This window comes from Hirundo rustica, chromosome 7 (genome assembly GCF_015227805.2).
Source record: "Hirundo rustica isolate bHirRus1 chromosome 7, bHirRus1.pri.v3, whole genome shotgun sequence".
Lineage (NCBI taxonomy): Eukaryota > Metazoa > Chordata > Aves > Passeriformes > Hirundinidae > Hirundo > Hirundo rustica.
Genome location: NC_053456.1, coordinates 34,259,355 through 34,271,600, shown reverse-complemented (window position 1 = coordinate 34,271,600; position 12,246 = coordinate 34,259,355). Strand labels below are relative to the sequence as shown.

Below are 12,246 nucleotides of genomic sequence, written 5' to 3'. Positions count from 1 at the left end.
GCAGGCTGGGTTGATTGCTTCTAACTGGAATTCTTTATGCAGAGAGAAGCTCCTTGAGCTAACGCTGATGGTTTTGGTTCCAGAGCGCTCCATCAGGATCCATGGTCATAAGAGCTCTAGTTTCCTTTATTTAAAGCAAAATATTATTGTTCCCAAAGATAATGGTAAATATGACAGGTTTATAAAGCAGATTGTTCTTTTACTTGCTAAACTGGCTTCACCTGTGAGTCCAGTCTAGTGGGTTTTACTGGCTTTGTGTCACAGACAAATCAGTCCATATTATATAGGGCCTGACTTGGCATATTTTAGAAAGAATGCTAATCTGTTTATTTAAAGCTCAAGCCTCAAAACAGAGTCACGGTGCAGGCTCTCAACTATGGCATCCTTTTTTAAGTTGAGGCAGAAAAGAAAAATCTCAGCCTAAAAACGGTAGGGATGCAAGAGATTTTATTGGGACTTATAAGTTTTAGAGGAGGAGAAGCCCATAAAAAGCCTTGATATTGATGCTGTAATCCCAGAGATTTCAGTAATTATTGCTAGTCAGATGTAGTAACACAGATTTAAAATTGAGGGTTCTTAGTAATTTATAGTGAAAACGTAATAGAATGGTAGTTCTAAATTATGCCATTCAGATTTAAAACCAGTTTTAAAGAAATCCATTGTGCACTGTATGAGGTAATAAAAATGCCATCGATTTTTAATCAATACATATTAATGTGTAGAATGTTAGGCTGTATTAATTTTCAAAGCTGTACTTAGTATCTTTTTTCTTTATCCAAATTTACTTTGCTGAGTAAAACAGGGACTCCTACATTCTTAAAAAAGAGGTGTGAGTAGAACATACCTTTACAGGCATTGATACAAGAACCAGTGTGGGTAAGGAAAAGGCAGTTTTGTCAACAGGTACGTGTTTGCCCACATGAGCCTTGGCCAAAGTGAAAGCTGTGTCTGCTCTTTCGTTTTGTTTACCTGCTGAGTGGACCCAGACACAGACTGCAACCCTCAGGTCATTTTGCACGATGAAAAGTTGTGGCTAGTTGACAGTTTGCCCATCTCTGGATTAAATGTGCAATTGGTAGTAATTCTGTAACTGTGAGATCAGCTGTGAGTTAAAATTTGTGTTTACTCATGATTAGAACTCCTAATCTGCACATAAATAGGGCTATTTATCAGTATTCAAACACCCTCAGATTAGGAGGAGAGAGGAGGAAGGGTGCCCTGTTCTTGAAAGAGAGCACAAAGCAAATCAGTCTCCATGTGAAAAACATCAGATGAATGCTTGCCACCCCTGGGGTGAGCACCAGGCACTCTGGACATTGTGGCTGTCCTAAAATAGTCACAAAAATTGACGACTCTTCACGAGGTCTTGCACTTTTATAAGTTTTGGTCCATTTGCATATTGGGGTTTAATTGTCCAATTACAGCTTTAGAAGTCCATCCGTCTTGTTTCTCTCTTCAGTCCACCATTGTTTGTGCTTTTGGGCCTGAAAACTTGTAAAGGTTTTAGGTCTTTTTATAGCAGAGAGAGGCCATTGAAACATCCACAAATTTGCTTCTCAGCCTGGTTGTTTATCTTGTATGTTTTAAATACTAAGATTATCACTACAGGATTAGTTGAATCTATCAGATCTCTGAAAGGGAACCCTCAAAGCTGGCTGAACCCCCACTGATGGAAGGGGTGAGGAATGCAGAATGTGGGAAGTATCCATCAGGAAAAAATAATGCCTCGGTAGCAGGGATTTACGAGAAGGAACTGCTTAGCAAACACTTAAGGTTGTAAAGAATCCTGTTTGGGTATATAGATAAAAACTCCAAGGAGGAGAAAGTTGATAGAGGAACTTGCAGCCTTCTAACAGCTTGGCTTTAAAGCTCAGTTTCTTTACATCTCATACCAGGTGGGTCAGTGCCAAGGATGGAGAAACAGGTGGTGTTTGTCAGCTTTACTCCATGGGCCATAGCTCGATTTCCTCTTCTCTTTCTGTTGCACTCTCCAGCCAAGAGTGTGAGACCAACCGTGAACTCACCTAAATCAGTAATTAAGCTTTAATACCTGGTCTCAGGGCACTGTGGGAAATGCAGATATCCTGATCTTTTGTAGTGGATGGAATGGTATGAGCATCCTTGTCCATCCTGGAATACTAACTTTGAATTCAGTGTCAGTTTTGGTGTGTGGGGAGTGGGTGTTACATGGTTCTAAATGTGAAAACGCAGTACGCATTTAAAAAGAAATACATATACATTATTCATTTCTCCTAAGGGAATACTGGAATCTTTCTTTCAACTCTTAGCCACAGATACATAGTTTCTAGTTAAAGAGGAAGGATTTTCATGATGTGGGGGTGTTTTTCCTCCCACAGCCTTTCCAGCTGACTCCTTTTCCACTTATTAATTGGGTAGTCTCTCTTCAGTTGAGGAAGGGCTGTGGGATAGCAAATTAATTACATGGGGTTGAACTATGATTCAGGGCTGTGTTTCTTGGACTGCTAAGCCTGTTTTCATGAGCATGAAAATCCAGAAGCACCTAGCTGAGATTTTCAGTGTGTAAAGGAAAGCAGAGCCTGTATCAGGAGTTTCCTGTTGGTGGGTTAGTGGTGGAGCTGTAAGAAATGTGACCTAGGATTGACTTTTGGCTGTCCATTAATTATGGACAGGCAGGACTGACATGGAACTACCTCTCCTTGCTCAACTTTAGCTTTTCTGAGCCTTCTCAGTCCTCCATGCTTTTAAAAATTACTTTAACAGGATGAAGGCTTTTGATAGTGCATTTTTTGTCTTTTCATCAGCATTGCTCATGGAATTAGTTTTAAGTGAGCAGTAGTCCGAGGGGGGTAGATGCCAGGAATTGCAGCCGTGGAGGTGACTGTGGGACAACAATGTAACAAAAGTAAGTGGATTAAGCCCTTAAGGCCACTAGAGCAAAGGAGATTTGTGTGTCCAGCTGCCTGTGAAGCCAAACAGTTTGTTAGGTGCATATGCAGAAAAGGATTGGATTTAAAAAAAAAAAAAAAAAAAAAAAAAAAAAGTGGGAGGAGGTTTTGTGACTTCAGCAGCAGCTCTGGTCAGTGCCACCTTGCAGGGATCCGTGTTGAGCAATCCAGCAATGGCCCAGCAGAAAGGTAAACAGCTTAATGGAATTCCTCAGGCTATTAAAGGTAAGGCTCTGCAAGCAGGAAAATAAGCAGAGAACTGAGGCAGGAGAACTGTGGACATTAGCAGAACAGAGAGAAAAAGCAAAGTAAACCCAACATACACAAGTGAAAACAGCCCCAGTGATGGGGTAGCACCCTGAAAATTGAGTTTAGGAAATAATCCACGTGTGGTTGGAAGCAGTGGTGAAGTGATAGCAGGGAGCTGAGGCTGCAAAGACTTGGCATCTGGTCCTGGAGCAAATAAACCACAGGGTTGTTGACTTTGGGGCTTATCTCAGCAGCAGAGAGAGAAGCTGCTGGGTATGTGATCATATCCAAGGCTGGGATGTTTGTGACTGGCAGGATTTGATGCAAGGGTAGTGGATTTGGGAGTCAAGGCAACTGATCACTATTTGAGTGGAAAATACAGCTTTTTCTGTATTTCACTGATTTGTTCAGCATTTAAATATGTTCTTTTACTGAACATTGTACTATCCCTTTCACGCTTCCTTTTTAAGCTTGCTTGATAATAGGTTTAGGTGGTATCTCCTGAAAATTCAGGTATAATATAGCATATTTCACATTAGCAACTAAAATGCTTGTTTGGTGAAGTCATTGAAAATTATTTCCTTTTTTTTTGATTACCTACTAAAAATAAGGACATTCTTTCATAGTCAGTGAGAGTTCAAAGATCCAGTTTGAACCCCCCTTGTACTCTGTAACAATAGAAGGACTACAAACTTCATTTTATTTTCTTCATTACTTATTATATCCCCTTTAGAACCATTTCTTTATTATAGTCTATCATGTAAATATTATTTGGACTATTTTAGAGTACACAGTACTATAAAACTTCAATTACTTACCTTGACAACTGTTATGCTAGTTATTAATATGCACTTTAAAGCTGAGAGTTCTCCTGCCTGTTTAGTCAGTCTGTGATTTGCTGGTGGTTTTTAAAAATTGTATGACTGTTCATGCAGCATAAAAATTAATTTTAAAAATTCCTCCGCTCAAGAGCATTAGGCAGTACAAGCTCCACAGAAGGCTTTTGGTGGCCAGTGTTTTCCATAATTGTCTATTAAAGAGTTTCTCATATCAGCAATGTAGAAAGACACGAAAACAGAGAGGAGCGGTGTTTGGGGCAGACATGGCAGATTCTTTAAGCTCTGCACTCAAAGTCACAGAGTAACCACTGGGGTTAGAAAGGGCAATGTGTTTTAAGGCTGGACTCCCTGGAGGAGGAGGAAGCGGTGGAGGTGATACTGGACTCATGTTCCCCAAACACCATAACCTGTTTCCCAGCCAGACAACATTCCCCTGCCTTTATCTGCAAGATTAAGAGTTTCTATCATAAAGAAGAATAAAGGCTTGGATAAAACAATTTAGTATTTCTGAGGGAGTCTCTTTAAAATTTTCCGTAGCTGTGTGGTACATTCTTATTAATAGGCTGTAATGCACCTTTCATCATCATTCAGATCTAACTGAGGGAGGCTTTTAGAGCACAGCAGTGACAGTTCCACAATCTTGACAGCAGTTAATCTATTTCCTAGACTTATCAGGCAATGGTTGCAGCACCATCACACTCTGCAGTTGTCATGCTGTGTTTTTACCCATCTTTTCACCCATCTTTTCAGCAACTGTCCAGCCATTGTTGGAAGGATATTAAATGCTCTGAGTGTGTTCGTGTTGGTAAGTGGTTGGCATGCTGTAAAAATGCCTAATTTGAGATACTGCTTTGGGTTTTTCTCTGGAGGGAGCCTGATTTGTCGACTGCCTGTGTAGGTGATCGCCAGATGTTGCCTGTGAAGTTCCCTCTGACTTCCTTCATGCTCAGGAAGGCACTTTGTGTTGGTAGTCTGGGCATTTTCATTGGCTTGTTTTCCCCCGAATGCAGATGCCCATGGGTTGGTGTGGGTGGAGCCTAAGTCAGCATAGGCGGATCTCTTGCAGGAAACTGTAGATACCTGTGTCCTCATTTTGCCATTGCAGATTTGCATTTGCCATCAAAGTGCATGTTGTGTTTTCCTTGTCCACTCGACTCCTCACATATGCATGGGGTTTTGTGAAAAAAACCAGAATTGGTATAATGATTAAAAACAGGCAAATTCTTACCATGTGTCAATGTGTTTGCCCTGACTTCCCATTTGGGATGGAATTCGGGTCATAAGGCAGTTAGTGAGCTTTCCATGTGGCTGTGTTTTATATACCCAAGCATTCTTTGGTCTCTGGCCCTAGCTGTGAAAGTAAAGTCTCTGATTCTGATTGCTAGAACCCCCCTGATTGCTGCGGGAGTTATTGGTGGCCTCTTCATCATCGTCATCATGGGCCTGACCTTTGCTGTGTACGTTCGGCGCAAAAGCATCAAGAAGAAGAGAGCGCTGCGAAGGTTCCTGGAGACTGAGGTGAGCCTGGGCTGTTTCTCACAGGCTGTGTGGGGTGATGTGCAGGGCTGTTCTGCTTTTCTACTAGAGATGTTCAGGTCTTCAGTTACCAGAGAGGCCTGTAGAGATCCTTTTACTTACTTGGGCAGACTAAACTGGTGAAAAGAACAGAGTTATTTCAAGATGCTGGTTTTCTGCACAAGTACAGATTCATGGCTTCTGAAGACCAGGAAAAGTTCCCCATGAATAAAAGTTCCCTGTGGAGGCATGTCCCACCAGATTTCTCAACTCCCATCCTGCTCTCCACTGAACTTCTGTCAGTATGTTTAGCAGCTCTCATGCTTAAATATTACAGGGTTTCATTCTGGCCCTATTTATTTTAAGGCTAAAGTAAGTTCCTGCAGTAAGCTCTGATACAAACTTCATGCTTAAAGGCAGATTGGAAGTTACTGTTTTTCCCAGTGCCTACAATGCCTTCATAGTCCAAATTTTGTCAAAGCCCGTAGTAATGATCAGTAGTAATAATGAATTTTATTAAACCGAGATACTTCACAGAGCTTAACCAATTGAAGTTCACAGTTCTACTGGCAAAAAATGTAGCAGAGTACTGTAATGGCTCCATCCTGCTCTTTGAAGTGTCATTAGTGAAGGGGGCAATCTAGGAAGTATATTTAAATATAACATTAAATGTATGTCAGCTACTGCAAAGGTGATTACTGCCATCTCCTCGGCCCTATACTAGAGGCAGTTTGCAAATGATGGTATTTTTAAATTAGGGTGCCCCTTTGTAAGATAATAAAGCTTGGAAATGCTGTTAGCTAGTGACTCTTTGGTAAGGCATTATTAACAGTGCTGTTTTCTCTTCTGTTCCAAGGGTTCTGCTCCCACTCATCTCCACTGTAGAGCCTGGGAGTAAATGATTTATGCAACCCCAGTCTGTTTGCACAAGTATCTTCGTGTTTGGCTAGAATTTGTGTTGCTTGTTAAACACTGTTCAGCTGTATAGAAAGCTTAACAGTACTGAGGGCCTTTAGATGAATAAATCTTGCCATTGTATCAGCCCGTACGTAAGCATAAATTATTTTAAGCCGGTCGTTCTCCTTGCATTGGCTTTGAAGTCCAGATTTCATTTTTCATTTGGTCAGATAAAAGCTAAGGCTGGCAATAGTCCTGAGGGACCAAGGCCTCCTACTGAACATGTGGGGAAGCTGCTGTCTTGGCTGAGAAACTGAAGATTAAATCAGGAGCATCCTGAAATAAACCACCAGCAAATGGCTTTAGTGTCTCTTTCTTGCTAGAGGCTGTAACAGGACTTACTCTTTCTGTAGCTCATTCTCCATAAAACTCTACAAGCCTGGTTTTAGACCCCCACAACACATCCCCACCTCTCCCTGCCATTTCTGTGTTGGTGGACTGTGGCACAGAACCTCTTTTCATCCTTCACAAACTGAAAATACAGAAGTGTTCTGGCAGTGTGCCTGATTTTATTTTACAGCAAACCTTTCTTTGATGGTATAAATACTGAACAGCTGAAGTGGACAGGAGGAAAGAGTAATCATTCAACATGTTGCTGTTTGGTTTTGTTATGTTTTCTTACCCATTAATTGCCAGATACTGGTATTTTTACCTGAACAAAACTTATTGCTCTGGTCAACGAATTAAGTAGTTCATGGTGCCCAAAGAGCCATAGAAGTAGTTCTCAAACTGCAGAGCATGCTGCATTTAGCCTTGTAAACAGGCAGCTTTGAAATGCTGCAGTGGTTTCAAAGCAATTTGAGTAGGAGAAGCCCTGAATTATTTTCCTCATCCTGTAAAGGAACAGAATGTTTTTCAGGTGTTGTACTGTCTTGTCCTCCACGTGTATTTTTTATTTATTTTTAAAGAAGCATTGTTTTTCTGGCAGAGATGGTATGAGATCTAAGAGCATTTTTAACTGAATGTGCCATTGTGGCTCATTTATGAAGTTTCTTGGGACATCTTGAGCAAATTGTTTAATTGCAGTTAAATTAGTGTCTGTTATAAATTAGTTTTCTGCTCTAAGGTGTTTTCTCTCTAAAGTTGTCCTACTGTGTGGTAAAACAGAAGTTCAGGAAAATCCTCCCTTCCTCAAAACAGAATAAGAATGTGATGAGCCATTTAATGCAGGCCATTAAAAAGAAATGTGGCCAACTTAAAACACACTAAAATGGGCAAAATTGGGATGTGATACACTGGTAATAAATGCTATATATGGTACACTGACAATAAATGCTATATTTTTGTCATGTAGAAAATATTTATACTGCCTCCATTATTAAAAGTCCTTGGATGCATTACTCTGAAACCAATTCAGTTTCCAGTTCATAATTCCTTCGTGCAGTTTCTGGTGGAAATTCATGTGTTTGAGTGAGGGCTTGCTTTATCATAAGGACTTGCTTTATCAGGTCTCTTGGTTTCGTGGTGTTGCTGGTTTGCTTTTGAAGATGAAAAATCCCTCCAAGACTTGGCAGGGCAGTGGCCAATAGATCTCCACCACCGTCTTGTTCCAGTATTCCCTTGGGTTGGTTGCTCTGAGCATAAACTTCTGATGGGTCTTCATATTTAGCAAAGTGTAGGAGAAGGGAATATAGGTGACCTTGCCCCTGACTTGTTAACAAGTAACAGCTGTGTTAATTACCCAGTACAGCCTTGCCCCTAATGAGTCACAGCTGTATCCAATGAGGTATAAAAGAGGGGATTAGCTGGTGAGGGGAAATCAGGAAGGAGGAGGAACCATGAAGAAGAAGAAGGATCCTGAGGAGAGAGAATCCCTGCTGTGAGCTCAGTCTGGGTGTGCAGTCAGAGCCTGTTGTTGGAACCTGCAGTCACAGTCTAGCTGGGTAAAAGCCTGCAGTCAGAGTCTGCAAACTGATCCCTGCAGTCAGAGTTTAGCAGGAAATAACCAGCAGTCAGAGGCTGCCAGGGAAACCTACAGCAGGAGCTTGCTGCAGCCAGGGTCAGTGAATGGTTGGAGTCAGGATGGCTGAGCTGTAAAGAGGAATAAACCAGGGCCCTTTTCATGCTGTGATAAACAAGAAGTCTGTGTCTGAGCTCCTTTCTACCCTCTAACAAGAGGGTTGCTGCAATGGAAATGTTTGAGACTGTTGGATTTTTCCCTCACAGCTTGTGGAGCCCTTGACCCCGAGTGGCACAGCACCCAATCAAGCTCAGCTCCGCATCCTGAAGGAGACAGAGCTGAAGAGAGTCAAGGTCCTGGGCTCTGGAGCCTTTGGAACAGTGTACAAGGTGAGAGTCTTCCCCACACAGCCCTGGGCCCCCTCTTAACTCTGGAGCAGTCAAGTTCTGCATTGCAGCAAAGCAGCTTGTCCCATGGGTGGGTTCAGAGAGAAAGGATACTGGATTTGTGTGCAAAGAATGCATCCTCAGGGTCAAATGGTGTCATGCAAATATTATTTTTTGATAAACAAAGACATGTCAGCCCCAGTCATTTTTATGTAGGAGGGGGCTACACAGGCTGGGCTGTCCTGCTGGCGAAATGCAGCACCAAGGTTTTCCCTCCTGTTCTTACACAAGAGCAGGACAGTTCTGGAAAGAAAGATAAACACTGTCTTTCATTTCACGAATGTCACATGGTTCTAGCGACAGCAATAATACCTACTAAAACAATGCCATTACCTGAAGTGTAATGCTTCTTGTTTCTTCCATTTAAATAGAAAAGATGAGTTATGTCAGGGCACCCTTTAGCAACTGGGATGTGAGGGTGGAACCCACAATGGAAAAAGTACTTCTGTTAAAGAAGTTTGGTTTTTTGGTTTTTTTTTTTAAGATCATGTCCAGATCTCAGAGGCATAAAGTAGGGCTTAGTGGGCAAGTCAAACCAATTCCCCAACCCTTTGGGAGCAGCCCAAACCTCCCAGATCAAGCACCTGCATCTGTCCTCAAAGAGGAGAGGAAAGGAAGGAAGTGCAGACCAGGTCACTATAGCTGCAAGGTCATGAGAATAGATCTATGAATAATAAGCTTGAATATAGTAAGATGATGATAAAGTGATAGAGATGGATGCCATGAGGTTGGTAAGAATACAGCAATAGTCAAGAATGATGGAAAAGTAGCCTAAGACATGCACAGTTCATGAATTTCAAGTTTCCTTTTTAGATACCTAAGTTTTTGATTCTCGGGTATTAAGTAATTAGACAAACAGTCCTTAAATGTTTTACTCTAAGTATATTATTCCGAGGGTGTTCTGTTCCTGCATGATGTTATGATCTAGTAATAATCAGTTTTGAGAGTTTACTGATAACTTCAAATTTGAGCATCAGAATCCAGACAGAAAATCCAGGTTTCTTTAATTCTATCCAAGTAAATATCAGAATTTTATCTGAGTCACTAGAAAATGTGCATCATGGCCATGCTTCCATTGCTCTTTAGAAACCCTGTTGAGGACAAGAAAATAAAGGGTGTTCACTGATACAAAATGTTTCATTTTACATCAGAGTTTAGTTTTGATGTAAGTAGTTCTGTGGATTTTTTTTGTTTTGTAACTTTGTGCATGCTCAGCTCTGAGTCTCCTAACTGATCTGCATAACATGTCAGAAAGAACTGTAACTCTGAATCAAGTTTTTCTTTTCCTAGGGGATCTGGGTCCCTGAGGGAGAAACAGTAAAGATTCCTGTGGCCATTAAGATCCTGAATGAGACCACCGGTCCGAAAGCCAACGTGGAGTTTATGGATGTAAGTAAGACATGAGCAGTGTCTTTGGGTTTAGGCAGGGGAGATGTCTTTCTGTAGCTCACAGGGGTTCTAAATACGAATTGCTGCCAGTTTTCTTTCTTTTTTTATGTTTAAATAGCAGAGGGAGGCTTGTACACAGCCTAGGCAGGGCTGGGTTTTCCACTGCATGTGCCCCAAGATACTTGGAGTTTTCGAATCGTTTTTCTGTCAGTGTAAGATGAAAACACCTCTGTCTCGTGGGCCAGATATTGTATCTTTCTGTGGCAGAAAAGCCATGGAAGAGCGAGGAGGAGTTGCAGGGGAGCACCTTGCTGTGCGTGCGGGTCTGTATTGGTAAAGAACTCACAGGAACATAAATTCAGCTCAGTTCTCACCCACTTTGGTGTTCCAGGAGTCTGGCAGCTGGCAGCAGCAGCAAAGTGTAACAGGGAGAGGGGGGAAAAATAAAATATGCTAGGATCTAAAAGTCGTTTTGTTTTACTAATCTGAAATAGCGTGGATAAGAGGTCAGGGTGGTAATTTCCACGAATGTTTTATGATCACAGGGGCTTTGCACTCAGTTCTCAGCTCTGTGTCAAGATCAAGGCTCACTGACTCCATGAATCTCTGTATCTTATTTAGTGACAATTTTTTGACAAGTCATAGAAATTTGCACTCTTTTTGCAAGTCTCTCATGTGAACTTGACAATTACCTATGACTTTTAAGTCTTGCTGATCTATTCAGTTGTATAGGCCTAATTTGCTAGCATTAATGAGACTGTGAGCCACAAGGAGAAGGTTCTCCCATTATAAAGTCCATTCTTCCACCTAGAAGTGAACAGAAATGTGCAGTAATGAATTTGTGTTCTAGACAGCTGTTTCATGTGTGAGTTCCTAGGCAGTTGAAGAAAGGCTGTGTAGAGGGATTTCCTATGCTTTTTACTGAGTACTGTACGTTTATGATAATTCATTCATGTACATTAATGAAAATTATTGATAATTCTCTCATTCTGTGGTTCTATTGCATTCAGTCATCATTTTGGACAAATAATAAATAAAAAAGGCAGTTTTGGCACTGTTTAAAATGAATTAATTCCACTAAAGGGATAAATAAGTATTAGATAGTTTTGCTTAATGGACAAAGAGTCTTGCTAATTAATAGAGGTGCCCAAAGAGGAGAGGTGGGATCCAGTGAACTGGATATCAGTGGTCAGTCAGTGATAGATTCCAGCTTAAAGGTGAGGGAATTGTTATCCCTGTATGAAAGTCAGTGGAACTGAGCAATTTGTACCAGATCAGGATCTGATCCTTGATCTGATAGAGAAACAGTTGTGATATCTCCTCCTCTGATACCAATTAACCTTGAAGCCAAGGAAACACAAGGACCTTGGTAAAAGCAGAGTTGCTTTTCTGAGGTTTCATAGCTCAGCTTAGGTCAGTTTAGTTCACTGGACCATACTTCCCCCCAGTATTTGCATCAGAATGTCTGAAAAATGGCTCAGAAAAGAAGAGGCTTTGGGGAACTCTGGAGAGTTTTGACTGTACAGTTACAGTAGGAAAGGTTTCTCTTTAAATTAATAACTTTTCCTGATTCTCTGACCCAGTGATATCCAGATGATGGAAAAATTAAAGTTGTTTTTAGTTCTTGCGGTTAAAAATAATCCTTTGGGTTTTTTTTAATCATGATAAAAAAGAACTGGACGTCATCATTAGTTGGTACAAGTGGCAATAAGGAGAAATAATATTTTCTCTCAGTGCCGCTTTTGATACATGTGCAGTGATTTGTAATCCTATTCCATACTGCACTGATGAATATGATTAAATTTCATTCTTGTGAAATAATTACTCATCCAGTTACATAGAGCTTCTTGCCATCCTTACCTCCTAAACCAGCTGTTTAGTTCCTGAAACAGTATATTTTCAAAGAGAATGACCCAAGCATTATATATTTATGGTTTTAATGTGATTTCTCCTCCCTGTCCCAAAAAAGACATGATTTTAAATATTTAAAAAGTTTAAGCCAAAATTTAAATTATGAGTAGGTA

At 40.9% G+C, this 12,246-nt stretch overlaps 1 protein-coding gene across 2 annotated transcripts in view; it reads left to right on the top strand.

The window, feature by feature from the left end:
• Positions 1-12,246, top strand: part of ERBB4 (erb-b2 receptor tyrosine kinase 4) — a 576,525-nt gene that overhangs the window by 454,258 nt on the left and 110,021 nt on the right. For both annotated transcript variants that reach the window (XM_058421395.1, XM_058421396.1), the window contains 3 exons: positions 5,401-5,533; positions 8,654-8,776; positions 10,124-10,222. In XM_058421395.1, the coding sequence (XP_058277378.1) occupies positions 5,401-5,533; positions 8,654-8,776; positions 10,124-10,222 (355 nt within the window). The remainder of the gene's footprint in view (positions 1-5,400; positions 5,534-8,653; positions 8,777-10,123; positions 10,223-12,246) is intronic.